Source organism: Pteropus alecto, unplaced genomic scaffold (assembly GCF_000325575.1).
Source record: "Pteropus alecto unplaced genomic scaffold, ASM32557v1 scaffold69, whole genome shotgun sequence".
Lineage (NCBI taxonomy): Eukaryota > Metazoa > Chordata > Mammalia > Chiroptera > Pteropodidae > Pteropus > Pteropus alecto.
In genome coordinates this window covers 8,683,911-8,701,843 of record NW_006494610.1, presented here as the reverse complement: position 1 = coordinate 8,701,843, position 17,933 = coordinate 8,683,911, and the positions used below count along the sequence as shown (strand labels likewise).

General features: G+C 30.5%; 1 protein-coding gene across 2 annotated transcripts in view; it reads right to left on the bottom strand.

Annotated features, from left to right (window-relative positions):
- SEMA3C (semaphorin 3C) overlaps positions 1–17,933 on the bottom strand; it is a 158,920-nt gene that overhangs the window by 56,448 nt on the left and 84,539 nt on the right. For both annotated transcript variants that reach the window (XM_025042185.1, XM_015599821.1), the window contains exons 5-9: positions 15,855–15,974; positions 9,249–9,339; positions 5,328–5,447; positions 3,797–3,939; positions 1,074–1,188 (exon numbers count right to left, since the gene is read on the bottom strand). In XM_025042185.1, the coding sequence (XP_024897953.1) occupies positions 1,074–1,188; positions 3,797–3,939; positions 5,328–5,447; positions 9,249–9,339; positions 15,855–15,974 (589 nt within the window). The remainder of the gene's footprint in view (positions 1–1,073; positions 1,189–3,796; positions 3,940–5,327; positions 5,448–9,248; positions 9,340–15,854; positions 15,975–17,933) is intronic.

The following is a 17,933-nucleotide window of genomic DNA, read 5'->3' as shown; positions in this document are numbered from 1 at the left end:
GAAAAAGTTATTTATTTTAAATTCACAATGAATTTAAGACCTCTTAAGTAATAAATTAATAACCATTAGCCTTTCTATATGTGAACAAAAGCTGATACTATCTAGCTCTCCCTAAAAAACAAGAAAGACTGAAATATCCTAAGTCACTGAAACATACTTGCAAAGAATTTTGAGAGAAATAATGAGTGACTAGGTTATAATGCAAAATCATACTTAGAACCTTTTTCCAGAAAAGTTGACACAAACTTTTGTTTCTATGATCAACATAATGGTTTTTGAGGAGACCGACTATTTATTTCAGTTTTTATAACTATTAGAGCCAGTAAATTTTTCCACATATATTACATTTTTATTGCTTACCTCTTCACCTGTCTCAATATCTAAGGATAACTGGTAGTTTACATTTTAATGATTTAAAGCAAAATAAAAGTCACTAAATGGCACTTAGTATACTATAATGAGTACCAAATTATTTTGATCAAAAAGAAAGCTGTTCCTTGGTACAAAGGAATCAGATTGTTAGTCCTTATTTGATCCTCAAAGTAGAACTTTCCACATGTCACACATGCTGAAAATACTTAATCCCAGAGTCACCAAGAAGAACTAAGATTAGAGCACAAGTTTAATTTCTACTCACACTTTTTCATCTAACCTCTATTCTGTCCATTAATTACAATAGTAAAAATATACAGCTATATTCTCATATGAACTTATTTGAAACAGAATGTAAGAATTTAAATACATATGAAATACACATTTTAGAAAGTACAAACATATCATTACTTATATGTAGTATACAGGTACATTTCTCTCTTACACATACATACACACTCTCATTCATATATCATGGTGAATTCAATTAACTAAATGTTTCAGCAGTGTATTTTGAGAAAATAGATTTAAAAAATACTTAAGGATATTTATTAACAGTATATAGATCATTAATTCAAATGAGCACATTGTTTATGCTGAAAACATTCATGTAAAATACATCCTCTTCTGAGAACTTATTGAATTTTATAAACTTTACAAACTCTCTTTCAAAAACATTTTTCAAATTAACATCTATGTACCTAATTCATCAAAGTGTGTTTCTGGGCCATCTTCATCAGTTACCGAGCACACCAGCCTTGCCTTTAAGAAGGTAGTCCACTTGTTGACAAGGCTACGCAGTCCACCAGTATCATTCTGAAATTATTTTGTAAACACATTTCAGATTGCTTAAATAAATACTTAAGTTTATTAAAAATTCAACTGGGATTCTTATTAGTTGGGGATTTGTTATAGTCTGAGGGATGGATGTGTTAACTCCATTTGGATATTAATAGAGTTAATTAATAGAGAGGAATATTTAAGATCTATAATAATATTATAAAATAGCCATGAGTTATACTATTATTCTCCTACAGTATGATATCAACTGAAAATGTTTCAAAAATAAATTTAATGAATATATGCCCTAAAGCTTTATAAGTTTAATAATATATAATGGAAATACATATAAAATATTATGTAAAACACATAATTTAATTTGCTTTTTCTTTACATTGTCTTCAATATAAACATAATTATTGTATATCGTGAAGCTTGAAGATTCTCCTGCAGTCAGGAGAGTTGATTTGTACTTAACACCAAATGGTCCCCAATAGTTCTATTTTCTTTTCTCCTTAATTTCTTTTCATTTACTCCTCAATATTCCTAATCAGATGCTTTAATACAATATTTCTCCATCCAGAACAGGGAAAATGGCATTGGGATCCTTTACGAATTGTCTCTATTGATGACATTTTTTTTCTCTATGTCCAGAACCCTTTCACCTCTTCTGCTGGTTTTACTGCCTTGTTCCAAATGATTAAGAAGCAGATGAGTTCCATGATCAGTGGAATGTTGTAAAATTTAAAGATAAACTATTTTAAACACTGAATTCTTTAAGAAATAATTTATAATATGCTAATCATAAATGTCAGGGCAAACCTGTAAAACACCTATATGATTAGATATTATGAGTTTATTTGAGTTGCACTATTTACTTACTTTAAACATAAGAATATTTTGCTTAATATTTATAATTAAAACTGTATTTTACTAAAGGATTTTCTAATTTTCACTGTTGTAGATAATTCCTCAATAAATATTTTCTACTGAGGTTTTACTATATTTTATTCATAAGAATTACTATTACTTTCTGTAATATATAATTTAGCTATTTGTTTTTAATAGTAATACATTAAATAGAAAAGCAAAAATTAATCAAAATTGTTAAAACCACAACCAAAATATTATCTTGAATTAAGGTCTTTGCTGAAATAAGGTGTTTATCTCTTATGACAGATGTGAATAAACATTAAATTAAAGTATCTCCTCTAAATATTTTATTAATTTATAATAGCAGATAAGAAAAATAGAAAGATAAATACTGGGAAAATAAAACATTTATATAATTTGAATTCCTTAGGATTTTTTCAGATTAGAATAGTCAAAGCAATTTTGAGAAAGACCAAATCTGGAGTTATCACACTCCTACTTTCAAACTATATTACAAAGCTATAGTAGTCAAATCAGTATGTTAACTAGTATAAAAACAGACACATAGACCATTGGAACAGAATAGAGAGGATTAATTTATGACCAAGGGGTCAAAAATGTAAAATGAGGAAAGATTAGTCTTTTCAATAAATGATGTTGGAAAGATCAGGCAGCCACATGCAAAAGAATGAAACTGGGCCAATTTCTTACATTATACAAAATAATTAACTAAAAATGGATTAAAAATTTGAATGTAAGACCTGAAACCATAACACTCATAGAAGAAAACAGGCAGTAGCTCCTTGACATAGGTATTGGCAATAATTCTTTTAATTGACACCAAAAGCAAAGCAACAAAAGCAACAATAAACAAGGGGAGTGCATCAAATTAAAAAGCTGCACATCAAAGAAAACCATCAACAAAATGAAAAGGCAACCTACTAAATGGGAAAAATAATTGTAAATCATATATCTGATAAGGAGATAATATACAAAATATGTAAGGAACTCACACAACTCAATAGCAAAAAAAAAATATCCATAAAAATGAGCAGAAGATTGCAATAGATATTTTTCTAAAAAAGCATACAGATGGCCAATAAGTACATGAAAAGATACACAAAATAACTAATCATCAGAGAAATGTCAATCAAAACCACAGTGGGTTATCATCATATACTTGTTAGAGTAGCTATTACCAAAAAGGCAAGAAATAACAAGTGTTGGCAAGGATGTAGAGAAAAAAGAACCCTTGTGCACTGTTGGTGGGAACGTGAATTGGTGCCACCGATTCTATGGAAAACAGTATAGAGGTTCTTCAAAAAATTAAAAATAGAATTATCGCATGATCTAGCAATTTCACTTCTGAGCATTTATCTAAAGAATGATATATGCACCCCATATTCATTGCAATATTATTTATAACTGCCAAGATAGTTAAACAACCTAAGTGTCCATCAACAAATGAATGTTAAAGAAATGTAATATATACACATTGGAAAACTAGTCAGCCATAAAAAAGAATGAAATCTTGTTGTTTGTGACAATGAGGATGGACCACTATGCTAAATGAGATAAGTCGTATGCAGAAAGACAGATGCTATATGATCGCTTATATGTAGGATCTAAAACAAAAATTATAAAAAACAGCTCATACATACAGAGAATAGATTGGTGATTGCAAGAGACAGAGTTAGGTATGGGAGAAATGGGTGAATGTTTTTTGTTTTAGTTTAAATAAATTGAATTTAAAAACCAAATTAATACTTACAGGACATATTCTAGCAATCATGGAATATATCTGTTTTGTGCTTCTGCTATTGTCAGTCAGTTTCTCTTTGAAGAAGAAGTAAATCTTAGCATCATTTGGATCAGTTCCATCTGGGATGACATGTGCATCCACAAACGTAGGTTCTGAAAAAGATAACAAAGACTATATGTATATTCATGATGAAAATCCATCTTCTATTCATCCAAGTAGACCACAGGCACATGCATTCTTCTTTGGTACAGAAAAATAATCCAATGGTAATAGGCAAAAAGTCTAAAAGCAGTAATTGTATTTAGTCAATATGCCTCATTTGGGATGTCAAGTGCCACAAAATATAGCTATGGTATAACAGCTCAATTATTTTTCTATGTCTTCAATACATTCTGGAAGTTCAGTAAATGCAAAAAAATCTTTGTGCACTGATGAATTTTAAAAAATTGGAAAAACTTTTCTACCAGCTATTTCCCATGGAATCTGATGGTCATTTCATAAGAAAAAAAAAAAGTGTGGTTTTCAGTCTAGTGCATATAAACTCAAATTCATTGAAGCAGGAGGAGTTGGGAGTCCAAGATCTAAAAAACACATTTTTCTTAAAATACAGCGTATGAAATAAAAAGGAAATGTTTTAAGGAAAAAAAAATGAAGTCATTTGAAGACATAGAGGGATTCCTTATTTCAAGAACAAAACAACTTTTAGGATACTCTGTTTCCAGATGTACTGAGGAATAATTTGAAGAAGTAAATGGACAATCAATGCTTTCTTGTGCTGGTCTACCAATGAAATAAGATGCTTAACTGTGACAATTAGTGCTTAACAGTGCAATGTTAAGTGAATTGCCAAATTTAGGGTGAGCTAGAAAATTTCCCCAGGGAGAAATGACAAAAATTTTAGTAGTTTCTTCCTCCTCTAAACAACAGCAACAGATTGAAATTGTGCATTAAAGTCAGATGAGCACCTTTCATGATGTAAATTCCATGTGATCCTGAGAACTGGAAGCAGTTGAATACTAATAATCATAAAACTATCATACCTATAATTTCTATTAAGTATTAGTCAAATTATAAAAAAACCCACCAGTTTTATAATTTTAGAATCTAAGTATAAAACAAATAGAAGTTTCTGAATATACTTTATTCATTATATCTTTCATGAAATTAGAAAAAAAATCAGATAAGACATTATTGAAATATATCAAGCAAACTAAATAGTAAATAGCATATTTAATTGTAATATGTTACAGAAACAATCGGAGAAGATTGTTGTATATGGGCATGCATGATAAATATCACTGTCATTTTTATTTATTCATATATCCTATGATAATTGTATGATAGTTAATAAAGAGAATACGAATTATCAATAATTGCAATTATTTATTCTAAATATTTAAAACCATAAAGTACAGAATTATTGTTATTCATGTCATGGCCTGGTATTATAATATTTTAACCATTTTAACCTAATTTTTACTATGGAATTAAATTAGTTTAAAGCATGATTCTCAAAAAAATGCATGAAACGTTTTCTTACCACTTAGCCATTTGGAATTGTGCTGATCAGTTCTGACTGCATTCCTTTTAGTTAAACTTCGAAAAATAGCAGCATCTGTCCCCATGAAATCTATATACATTCCAGAAAAAAGCTCCTCATCTATGAAAAAGAAAATGTCAACAAAGTTGTAAATATTTTTAAGACTGTTTTAAAAATCAAGACCTTGCTTATTAGATCATCCCTATATTACAGTGTTTATAATTATTAATTAGTTTACATTGTCCACCAAATAAAAAATTCGATAGTTTAATCTGACCTCATTATTGCCTCTATGATTACTAAAACAATTTTATTCTACATAGGAATAAAAATTCCTCTGTCTGTACTTAATTATACTCAAGTTTATACTGTGTGTATCAGAAATGGCAGAATAACATATATAGAGAAGATTACAAAATGGCTTAATTAAATGTTACTTTCTTTTAATAAATAAAAGATATTGTAAGAGTCAGAAAACTTGGTTTCTATTTTTGGTAGTAATTATTAAATTGGGAATTAGGGCTAAGTTATTTAGCACTCTGATTTTCAATCTTCTCATCGGTAAAATATAGGAATTCAATTATGATCTCAAAAATTATTGCCACATATTAAAAATTCTTTGATTTTACTGAATAAATTAAAAATAATATTTTTTATTATTATTTCATGACAAAGGCAACATTAAAATTGTCAAAATACTATTAATGATAAAATAATTTCATCGTTAAAAGTATATGTTTTAATTTTGAGTGCTATAGAAGGTTTCTATAAGGTAAACAAGACACTACTTTTTCAACTGTGACATATAATATATTAAATTATGTTAATAATATAATATTAGTAAACCACATATAGCTTAACATGTTAAGTCATAAAAAATACAATGTAGAAACAAGAAAAGATACTTTTGAATTAAGTTAAATTATCATTATTAGTGGAATAATCAGATATTTTAATCTGTATATGTAACATTTAAGATTTAGCAATTTGTTAAAATCTATTTAAATCTTTATCCCAGTAAGGACAGTAACATTAACTTAGTATGTGTAACTCTAAAGTATAAAACGGTAGTTAAATATCTATTTAAAAAAGAATAAAATTTATCAGGTGTGGCCCACTGAACCACCATGCAGCTGTGTTCTTTGACTGATGTTCTAGAATTAGTGCCTGGCTACCTTCAGATTGTGGTCATTTTGGCAGTAGTGGAACATTTTGAAGCACTCTAAGTTCACTGTTTAGTAACAAGAAATATCAGCTAGCCCAGGATAGAATGGAGAATGGAATGTTTTTAATATGTGCTCACCAGGGAATGACTAGGACCCCTACCAGTTAGCAAGTGGTCATAGCAGGCATTGTGTTGCCCAGTTCTGCTTCCTAGTAGGGACCTAAAGCTCATGGGAACAGATTATAGGGAAATAACAAAAATGTACATGAAAACATTTTGAGCAGTTTAGCTTCTTTAAAATTCTGTGAACATTTATGGACCATCTATACAAGAATTCTGTAGATACAATGGTTGTTAAACTAAAATAACTTTGTAATTAATTATTTTATACTTGTCGTACCCAATCATCCCGAAAACAGTGGGTTCTAAATTCCTGTTACTCGACAGATTGAATAGCACAGCTATCAATTATCATATCTGTCTCCAAGAAGGAAAGTATAAAGGACACTCAGAGGATGGTGTATGGAGAAGAGGGCTGATTCTAATCCTATTGCATAGAACCTTAGTAGTTATGTCTTAAACCTTATAAGAGCCTGCATGCCTGACTTCATTTCCTGTCTTAAATTTCTTAGTAACATTAAAGAAGGTTTACGATAATAAAATTTCTGCTTTATTTTCTATAAAAAATATTTAATTCATGTCACTTTGGAAAGAATTTTGTTTGAAAGTAGGTTTTTTTATTCAGAATTTCTTCGTAAGATTTATCCAAAGATAAACATGCCTTTTAACTTTAATTTAAAACGCTTTTGTTTTCCAATTGTACTTCCACTGACCAGAAAAATTTTATGAGGTTTTTGGTAGGTTCTTTAAGAGATATAATCTGCCTTCTTTGTTGTGCTACAACAATGACTAAAAACAGCAAAAGAGCACTAAACTTTCACATTGGGTTAGATGCCACGTATTGTGAAACTGGAATTCTAATTTTCAATGGCACTTTAATAGAAATCTTTTAACTAATCTGTGTTATTTAGTGCATTACGATTGAACACAAATGATAATGTACTATATGGTGGAGTGAGATAGATGACTGCACAAATCTACTCTGCAATATTGGAGACAATATTGGAAATTGTTTTAGAGAGATAATCAATAGAACAAATAAAATGACAAATACAAGCTTATAAGGCTTCCTGCTCTTTTTGGCTTCAGTTTTTAAGTTAAGCATATTGTTTAATGATTTTCATTAACAGTGTAGTTTGTAATGTTTATCTAAATATTAAAAGGTAGTATAGGAACATAAGCATAGAAATTGAAGTCTCAGGTCCTTGAAAAATAAAGGCCAATAACTAATTTTAATTTTGTATAAAAAATCCAGTTCTCTGAGGGCAAAACTATTAAATAGCTTACCACAAATTTAACAGGGAGATTCATAATGTCTTATTCTAACCCTCTTTTATTCTAAAAAATATTTGAGGAGATAAAACTCCAATGTTAGCTTTAATAAATCTTCGAAGTTTATTTTTATTGCATTTAACTTGAAATAAATGAAAACTCTATATATTTAACTAGTATTATATGTATGTATATCATATAGTTTCTAAAGGTAAACAAAATTTCCTTCTTAAGGAAGAAAAGACTTCCAAAGCACTGCTTTTATTAAATAAAATAAAATTTAGAAATGTATCTGAAGACCTTGCATCAGATATATTTGTATATCTGGTAGTTGCAAAGTTGTCTAATTTTTTGTCCTAATGATATATTTTCATCTCCTCCCTGCCCAACCTGAATGACCACATGGAAATAATTCACTGGATAACTTCCAAGCTCATAATTTAGTCAGTCTTAGATGTGCCTGTCTTAATTTAGTTTCCAGATATGAGAAAGAAAGATGGGTTGCCTCTTTAAATGAGGCAAAGCATTTTGAACACAATAATTATTTCTCCACCTGTTCTATTGTCAAATGATGTAATTTTACCACAAGCAATGAGAAAGCAAAAGGAGAAAAGCATCTACTGTATAGTCAACACTGAAATCCAAGATTTGTCCCCACAGTCAACTTATGTTAAAGCAGACATATTCTAGAAGTATCTTAATTAACCAGACGAGAATGTCTTTTAAGTAAGTTATATAAAGGCATTTGATAACTGAGATTCAAAGACATTGATTTGTCAATATAAGTAGCAGCAAACAATTGTGCCTGCTTTTTAGCTGATATATTTTATCTAAAATGAGAAAATGAAAAAGTGACTTTATCATCATCCCTTTTTTAGTACAGCAACTTCTAGACAATCCACAGAGAATGCACTTGGCTAACACATGCACTTTGTCATTCTTTCATTTGAAAGAAACACCATTTTTAATGATTTGTAATGATTACTAAAATAGGGGGAAAAGTGGATATATTCAATTCTAGAAGATAACTACAGAAAACAATGAAAATTATTATTCATTAATATAGAGATTTATATACATATACGGACTTTCTTTTTTGTAAATTGTGGACTTGCTCTAGGAAGTCAGCACTGCCATATTATATGAAAATTAATGCTTATCATTTAATCATGAATATTCTTGGAAATGAGAAATTAGAATTTCTATTTCTCAGTATACAACTTCCTTTCTATTATTACATGTACTATCGTCCATGCAATTATAAAAAATGAGCATACCGTGTCATAAATTTATTTTCCTTAATTTCCTCTTTTATTTTTCCTTCCCTCTTTTATTTTCCCCTCCCTCTTTGATTTTTCACTTACTGATCATAACAGACACTGTGTTTACATTGGGGTTGAAAGAGCAGCGTCCTTTTCCAGATTCACATTTGGAGTCAATCATGAAAACTTGGTCCTTTAAATATAGATAAAATTGAAAAATGTAGTAATAATAAATAACTTTATATTTAGTTAACAAATTATTCTTTAGTAAAACGAATCATCACCATAAGTTTTCTACTTGGTTGCTCATGCCTTCCCAATTTAGTATGTTAAGACTTTCTTGAGGCAATATAAAGAATCCACTGATAAATTGCAAGCTAACCTCAGTAGGTCAAATTCTTATCCTATTACATTCCCAATAGAGTTAATTCAACAAGCTTTCCTCAAATCAATATTAGTAAAAAACATTTGGAAATTAAGGATTACTATAAACCTGAACTAGTTAAGTTGGACATTGACCAAATGCAGAAAACTGTCCACAGAAGAATGTGTACAGAATTACAATATTTCCAAAATAGGCAAGACTTTTTTAAACATAAAATTTTGTTACCAGGTAATTTAGTTATATAAAGCATTATACCAGATTTAACACAGTAATTCATAATTTAGATAAAAATGCTTCATTTACTCATCTTTTTAACAAAAATATATTGAGCATTGACTAGGTAGCAGGCATTGACAAAACATTTGGGATATAGTAAACAAAATAGACAAAAATCTTTACCCTCAAGTAATTTATAATATAATGCTGGAGAATATAAATATGTCAATGTAGAAAATAAAAGGAATAAAAACATAAAATCTAGAGTATATTAGATAGTGCCCAGTGCTTAGGAGAAATATTAAGCAGGGAATGCGACTAGGGAAGCCCAGGGACTATGGGCAATGAGTTTAGTTTGAAATATAATGATCGTTGTGGTCTCACTGAGAGGGAACGTTTTGTTGATATATTTATCTTTTTTCTTATGTAAATTAGTAAAAGCTACTACTAAAATTCAATGAAAAAATGTTGGTTTATTTGATGGTGGAGGACTGTAATTATCAAACTAAGATTTTTCAAAATTATCCTAAAAGTAACGTCAGCTCAGTATTTTTCAGTATGAAAACGAAAGGATCAAAATGCTGCTTTATGATGATGGGGCCTTACCTTGTGCTTTAAGAAGATTGAGAATGGCAGTTAAAAAACAGACACAGGATTCAAGAAAATAGATTGGTTTTCAACTGCAGTAGTCCAAGACTTAAGTAATAATAAACTGACATGCCAGAATCTCAGTGGTCATGGTAAGAGCAGTAAAGATACAAGAGAATTTGTAAAGTAAAAATCAGCAGAGCTTGGCATTCGATTACAAATTGGATGCAATTCAGGAAGATGAAGAAAACAAAGATGAATCTGAAGTTTTTAATCCTTAAAGAAAATAAAACTCGTTCATTTTGTTATATTGATTTTGATGTAGTGGTGGGACTTTCCTTAGGCAAAAGAGATGCACAGAGCTTAAAAAATCACAGTACTTTAGCCTGGAAAGGTCCTACAACATGATCCTCTTCAATGAATTAACTCTACAGATGTGAATATGACTTGCCCAAGACCATGTAGCTAAACACTGACAAATGAAAATTAAAATTCAGTCTCCCGGCTCCTAACCACATCTGGTTTCTAAAAGGTCATTATTTATACAATGACTAAACTAAATAAATGATAATAAACTTGAGGAAAAACAATAAAATTAGTAAGCCTGTTTATGATTCTTTAGTCAGAAATGTACGTAGATTTGATGCAAAAAGTGAAAGTTGGCATTGCAGGAATTGGTGAGATTGCTTAGCTAATGCTTGCTCTCCACTGACCTGCTCCTCGGTTACACAACATCCTTGTATTCACACAGTTATAGATCTTGTTATCACCAGACAGAGATATGGTCCACGTGAATAATCTCTGATTCAAGGACCCTGCGACAATTCTTTGAACTCCTTTCTTAAGAACTCTATTTTTCCCAAGTCATCAACATTCTCTCTTTTTGACTTTCTTTATTAACCAGTTTAGATTCAAAACTTTTTAATTTCAATAATTTCTTTGCAAAAATATTAAGTTCCTTGAATCTGAGATATACTCATTACATCCACAGACTGGAAGACACATCTATCTTTGTTCTCCATACTTGCCTCCAAATTTCTTAAGCATTTTGCAGAAGATGATCCAACAAGGTAAATTTAACATGGTATAGATTCGTGATCACAAATCCAAAATGAACCCTGTGTACTATACTTCTCAGCAGCCTTTCATGGGCACTCTTGTCAACTGGTTCTTCCATTAATGATTTCGAATCATTGCCACATTAGTCAAATCTCCTAACTTATTCTCAGCTCACATGATACTCATGTTGCTGTGAAAGTCAAGTTCTTAAATGAGACAGCTTTAACTTCTGATTAACAAACACATAAACATATATACACTAATACAACCACTAATTCAGGAGAGGAACTATTTCTCTTATTTTGAGGACAATCTTTCCACCAATGTTTGGATTTATTCTTTTCCAATCTTCTTAGGCAACTTATACTTTCCATTATGCCTTCTCTTTTTTTGATCTTATTAACTGTATCCTTTACATCATAGTTTAAACAATCCTTTCAGCTCCTACACATTACTCTCCTTCAGAGTCACATTTCTTGAATTTCATGTACTCATCAGCATTTCCTGACTTCTTACTTCCTTCTCAATGCACTTCGATTGGGCACTGAACTTCAACTGCTCTATTAGAATCTTTTTAGATGAGATCCTTACTGACAATCATGCTATACGATTCAGTGCTGACTTTCAGACCCCACCTTACTTGGATTCTCAGTGGTATTAGAGATTGTTGCCCACTTCTATCTTTTTTAAATGATTTATTTTTATTCCCAGAACCAACACACTCTTGCTTCCTCCTCCCCTCCACCCATTTCTCTGGCTGTTCCTTTTTACTATTGTTTGTAAGTCTATTTTCCTCCATCTGGCCATAAAGTTAGGACATCCTCAAGTCTCAACCACAGTCACTCTTCTTTTTTCACACTATACTCTCCCTGCATAATTAACCTCACTCTTTGCTTGAGCTTCAGTTGCTCTTATAAAGCAATGACTCAAGCATTGATATAGCCAACTTTATATTCAACTGCCTACTTTATATTTACTTGTATCTTTCAACAGTATCTCGGATTTAAAAGAATCAAACCTAGGTGCATAATCTTAACCTCAAACATGGTTCCCTTCAGTGTTTCACATCTTGGTTCATGGCAACTATATAATTAAAGAGGCCAAAGATACAAACGACGACGACAAAAAAGTCAGCATCTACACTATATTTCTTTTTCCATAGCCAAATCCACCAATATCAGCTATACTATTCTATACTTCATGTCTATTTCTGTCTTCATTGCCACCACCTGAGTATAATAACCTCTTTATTAGCCTACTGCATCAACTCTCTAACTGATCTCACCAATCACAGCCCTCCCAACCACTCCCCACCCTAAATCATTTGTAAAATAACACTCAAGTGACAGTTCAATTCTGCTTAAGCTGTTTTCAACTTACGATTGTTCCAGGCGCTTCTCCTTTAAAACAAGAAAAATACAAATATCTTAAAAATAGCTAACGAGTTCTGACATGAGTTTCTGCCATTATTCTTATTAAATAAAAACATTTGTAGGTTGAATTAATAAGAGAAAATAACAAGACAGGAAAGAGAGTTGGTGGTGAAAAATTAAAAAGAAGGCATAGCAAAATATCCCACGGTTTTATGAGTCAGTGAAGGCACTGAGAAATAGAGGGCACGACCACCATGTTACAGATTGGACTAGGAGAAAGGATGTTGACTAGGGGAGTTGATTGATAATTGAGAAATCTTTCTCATTAGGAAATAATTTTAATTAATGGCTTGTAATGAAAGATAAAGAGAGGTTTAACAAAGACATGAAAAATAGAAATATAAAAACTAAAAGTATAGCCTACTAGTCTGAGAGGTTTCGTAATGAAGTAAAGAGAAAGAAAGAAGAGTCTTAAAAAGTCACAGATCCAAGAAAGAATTTTAAGGAAAAGAAACATAATTCTATTCCTAAAAAAGAAAACAAAAGTAAATGCATGGGAAAGGGAATTAAAATATAAAACAGAGTGATAAAATTTATTAACCAAAGAGCTTTATTGATGAGCACAACTTTTCTTCTGACAAGAAAAATGTACCAACTTTTCTTCTGACAAGAGGAAAACCCAAAAAGATGCAGTTTGGTGACTCATTTGTTTCAAAAGCACAGGAAATAATTTGGATGCCTGGGATGTTCTTGGTCATCTGTGATATTCTTGATCAGTCAAAGGTAAGGTTATCTACTTGGTGAGTGGCAGGGTCAGAGGCTTAAATGGTATTTAATTGTTGGAACAAATGTTATGAAGATATCTGATAAAACCAGAGATAAGGTGTGGTAATATTCCAAGAATGCACACCCAAATTGACCAATAATTATTTTTAATTAATGTTGTATTCATTATTTGAAGTCATTATTTACATGTGTTGCTTTACCTTTTTCCGAGACAGAAGACAGAGAACAAAGATAGTAGCCAGAAGAGAACCATGGTTAGGAAATGATGTAGCAAGGATTGTAGGCTCTTTAGATGAGCACTGTTAAAATGCTCTAGGAAAGCTCTGAATCAGACTCCCAAAATAATGGAAGAGTCATGGGCTATAATAAAAGTGTGTGTTGTTCTAAATGTGAAGTAGGCCAATAAGATATTCTCTGAGGACCGATGAATTGCTATTTGACAGGCAGATAAAAGGTGGTGGATAGTGTCTCAGAAATAAAACTGAATAATTGATGAGTATTCCACCCTAACGTGATTCACTTTCAAACTTGTTTCAAATACATGAAAAATGACATATATTAGTACTAACATAGGGTGTTAGCAGTAAGTACTATCTCGTCATTACAAAACACATTGTTAGCGATGAGTAAGAATAAGAATTCTTTCAAACTACAACTTTCTACATCATGGGGTCATTTGATGCTAGGGGACCTTTTTTCCTAAACTAAAGAAAAAAAATACATTAGATGTTTGATGATAAAACTGCATTCTATATTTACTACAGATATGTATATAAATATGTTATGATAAAACTCTTTAACTTGACTAGTGAGCACAGCATATAAAGTTTAAAATTTATTATTCTTTTTATTCTTAAATTAGCTTTTAAAATGTTCACATATTATTTAAAGAGATTAATAGAAATGCTTCCCCTTTGAAACATATCTTTTGAAGTGAGAATAAAGTAGTTCATATTTAGTAAAGTGATTAAAATTTATTCCATGCTCGCTCTCCAAAGGAGATTATTTTTTTGGACAGACTTTCCAATTAAGCCTTGAAGTGCATAGTGGGCAATTTGTACATGGGAAAATGATTTCATTTGAAATCCGTACTCTGAAAACTGCTATGCTATTGTTGGCCGGTACAGTGACTGCACAGTCTTCAGTAGAGTGTCTGACAGATTGCAGACGTCTGGGGCAGTAGTTTATTTAATCAATTGATCATAGGCATGTGGTTCTAATGACAAGCTCAATGCAGCCAACTGTACTCTTCCAAGAAGCATAGCTTTACATTTCTTTAAAATTTTTTATATTTCATATCATCTTGAACCACTTGGAAATGCCTCAATATGGGGTCAAATTATAATTACTATTATTTTAAATGACTTTTTATTCACCAAGAAAAATATGTATAAATTACATGTCTGAAAAACTTTAATTATAAAGGAATATAGAGAGAATCATTGTTTAATTATATTAGTACTACAATAGATTAACTCTTGTTAAAGGAAAATAAACTTAATAGGGTACATCAGTGGCTACAATTCTAATTTGTAAAATTGAATTAAGACATTATTTAAGTACTGGACTTCCTAGATTAAAGTTGCATAATGAAACCAAAGCAAGATAATTTGAAAGAATTCAGTTTTTAAAATACTTATGTTCTTTTAGTTGAACAATGTGTTTGACTAAAAGAATGAGGAAAAACTCTTTCGCTGAAATGAATAGTTTCCTCAGTCAATAATTGTGAATGAGGATAAACACAGTCTTAAATATCACAGTTGAGCCAACTGTATGTTTGACTATGCATTAGCTGCATACTTAGTTTGAGCAGATGCTTTTGTCTCAGAACTCTAATCATTTAAACCAATGTAGGAATAAGGCTAGAATACCTTAGCGTGGACCAATGTTTATCTAAAATGAAAATATGATTTATTAATTACATAAAATTATTTTTAGCAAAGGCACTTGGCATCCTGCTTTACACATCTTTTACAGGTGTGTAGCTCATAAAAGTTTACAAAATATGAATGATAAATAAGGAGTTATTTGAAATAGATTTGAGAAAAGCGAGTTTATACTATATTTCTATAATTTGGAGCAAGTATTATCAGTATCTTACATTCTAAGTAATTATGAAATCACACCATTTTTCTTTATCTTTTGCAGGTTTTCCAAATGATATATATATATAATTTATTAAAGGCAAAAAGTTATATTTTAAGAAATTTGGCAGACAGAAACAAAATGTAATATATTTTGTTTTTTTGTGTGTGTTTAAAGCACTTGAAACTTTTTATGACTATTGATATTTCCACTTACCTCTGATCTCCTCCCTCTGTTCAAATAAGTACAGACTGGGCTGAAAGCACCACTCCCACAAACATACAAATGAGTGCGGTTGAAAGCCTGAATTACACGGACGAAGTTCCCACAGCCATGCTGAAAGAATAGGTAAACAAGCGATTGGTAACCCAATGACTTTATTGTTATTTCTAAGTACTGTTGTGAAACTTTGCTATACATTTTTCTTTATATTCTTTTTCATTGTTAGGATGTAATAGAACAACATGGTTTATACTGTTGCTTTATTTTAGGAAGAAAGTAGTCCAACATAGATTATGAGTAAAATAAAGTCTCTCTCATATTTTATTTCTATATATTGTGTAAGTTTTTATATTCTGAAACTTTATAGACTTAATCTTTACCTGAGAAAGTTTAGAAATTGTAAAGTATATCATAGTTTTTCCTAAAAACATTATACACATGCACACACACATAAATACTTTACATAAACATGTTTTGAATAAAATTGTGCTTATAAAAGGCCCGTATTGTCATTAATACATAATGAAAAACACAATTAGTCTTTACAATTGGTGAATAAAATAAGTCTTGAACAAAATGCCAGCATTGTTGCTTCCTTTGAAAAATGATGCAATCATTACCTCTCTGCCCTTGATCTCCTAAAATACCGTTTCTCCAAAATCTCTTTTCTCACCTGCTCCAAAATCTCTTTTCTCACCTGCTCCCAGTCCAACCACTGAAAGTTGTCATTTATGTGCTCAATGAAATGCAAAATTATTATTATAATTATAAGTTGACTATGATCCTGCAGAAGTACATAGACATTCTCAGGATCAAACGCAGATCTCTGTTACTGAAATAATCATTGAGTGATCTACGTTTGCTAGACTCACTCTCATTTGTTGACTACAAATTAATCAAGCCTGAGAATGAATGTTGTTCCCTTCACAAAGTCATTTTTCTCTCAGAGAGCATTACTAAACATAATGTTACAAATCAAAGACAATTTTTTTTAAGTAAAAATAAATACATCAAAAGGTAACTGGTTTTCCCAGGGGTAGTCAGAGACTGTAGGTGCTTACATAGAAGTTACATTTAAAGTCAATATTATTTTATATTTTCCCATTATTTTCTTTTATATTCATTATTATTGACAGTAATATGCTTATTTTCCTATGTAGTAATTTTATACATGCATTTCTATTATTGGTTTTTATTATCAAATAGTCAATCCTTAGCTCAGCCGTCAACAAAATTAAACCTTACGGACCAGACTATACACTTTATTTTTATTTTAAGACATTAAGGATTTTTGTTAAACACATAGTGTCTTGACACCTGTTTATAGAGGTTCCTGGGAATTGACTACATAACTGCAGATGACATTGTATTTCTCTGTAGAAAAAACATAGATGAAGTGTGGTGTGTACATAATATGTCTATGTTAAGGGTATCTGTGAGTAATGAGACTTGTGTTTATTTTTTTCACATTCAAGTTTAGTCATTCTGGGATTCTGTATATAATATTTTTCCATAAGACATGAATTCAATTTGTACCATCATGAATTACTGATACTTGAAAAACAGAAAAAGTCACTAATACTATTATATTTCAAATACAGATTATACTTATTTCAAGTATATGTTTATATCTATATATAATATATATGCTTATTAAGGCTAATATTTGTTGAGAATTTATTATGTGCTAGATATTGAAATAATTTTTATTTAGTCTCTTTTATTTCCTAAGAGGTTTAATTTTTTACCTTTATATCTCATATTTATTGAGCATATTATATATCACTTAAGCACTTTACATTCATTCAATTTTCTTGACAACAATTCAACCCCTTTTAGAAAAACAAAGCCTAGAACATTTTTAGATAACTTGCCTGAGGGCATATACCTAGAAAAGGGTAAAGCGGATTTTTAAACACAGATATGTCTAACACATCTTGCACTTTTAACCACTTTATAATTTGTCATTGTGTTAGAAATCAATAGTTGTTAGAGGAGAGTTTATATGACTGTTATTACTGTTTATAGAGCTCTTAATCCTTTGATGTTAATTGTTTTTAATCCTCACAGCAA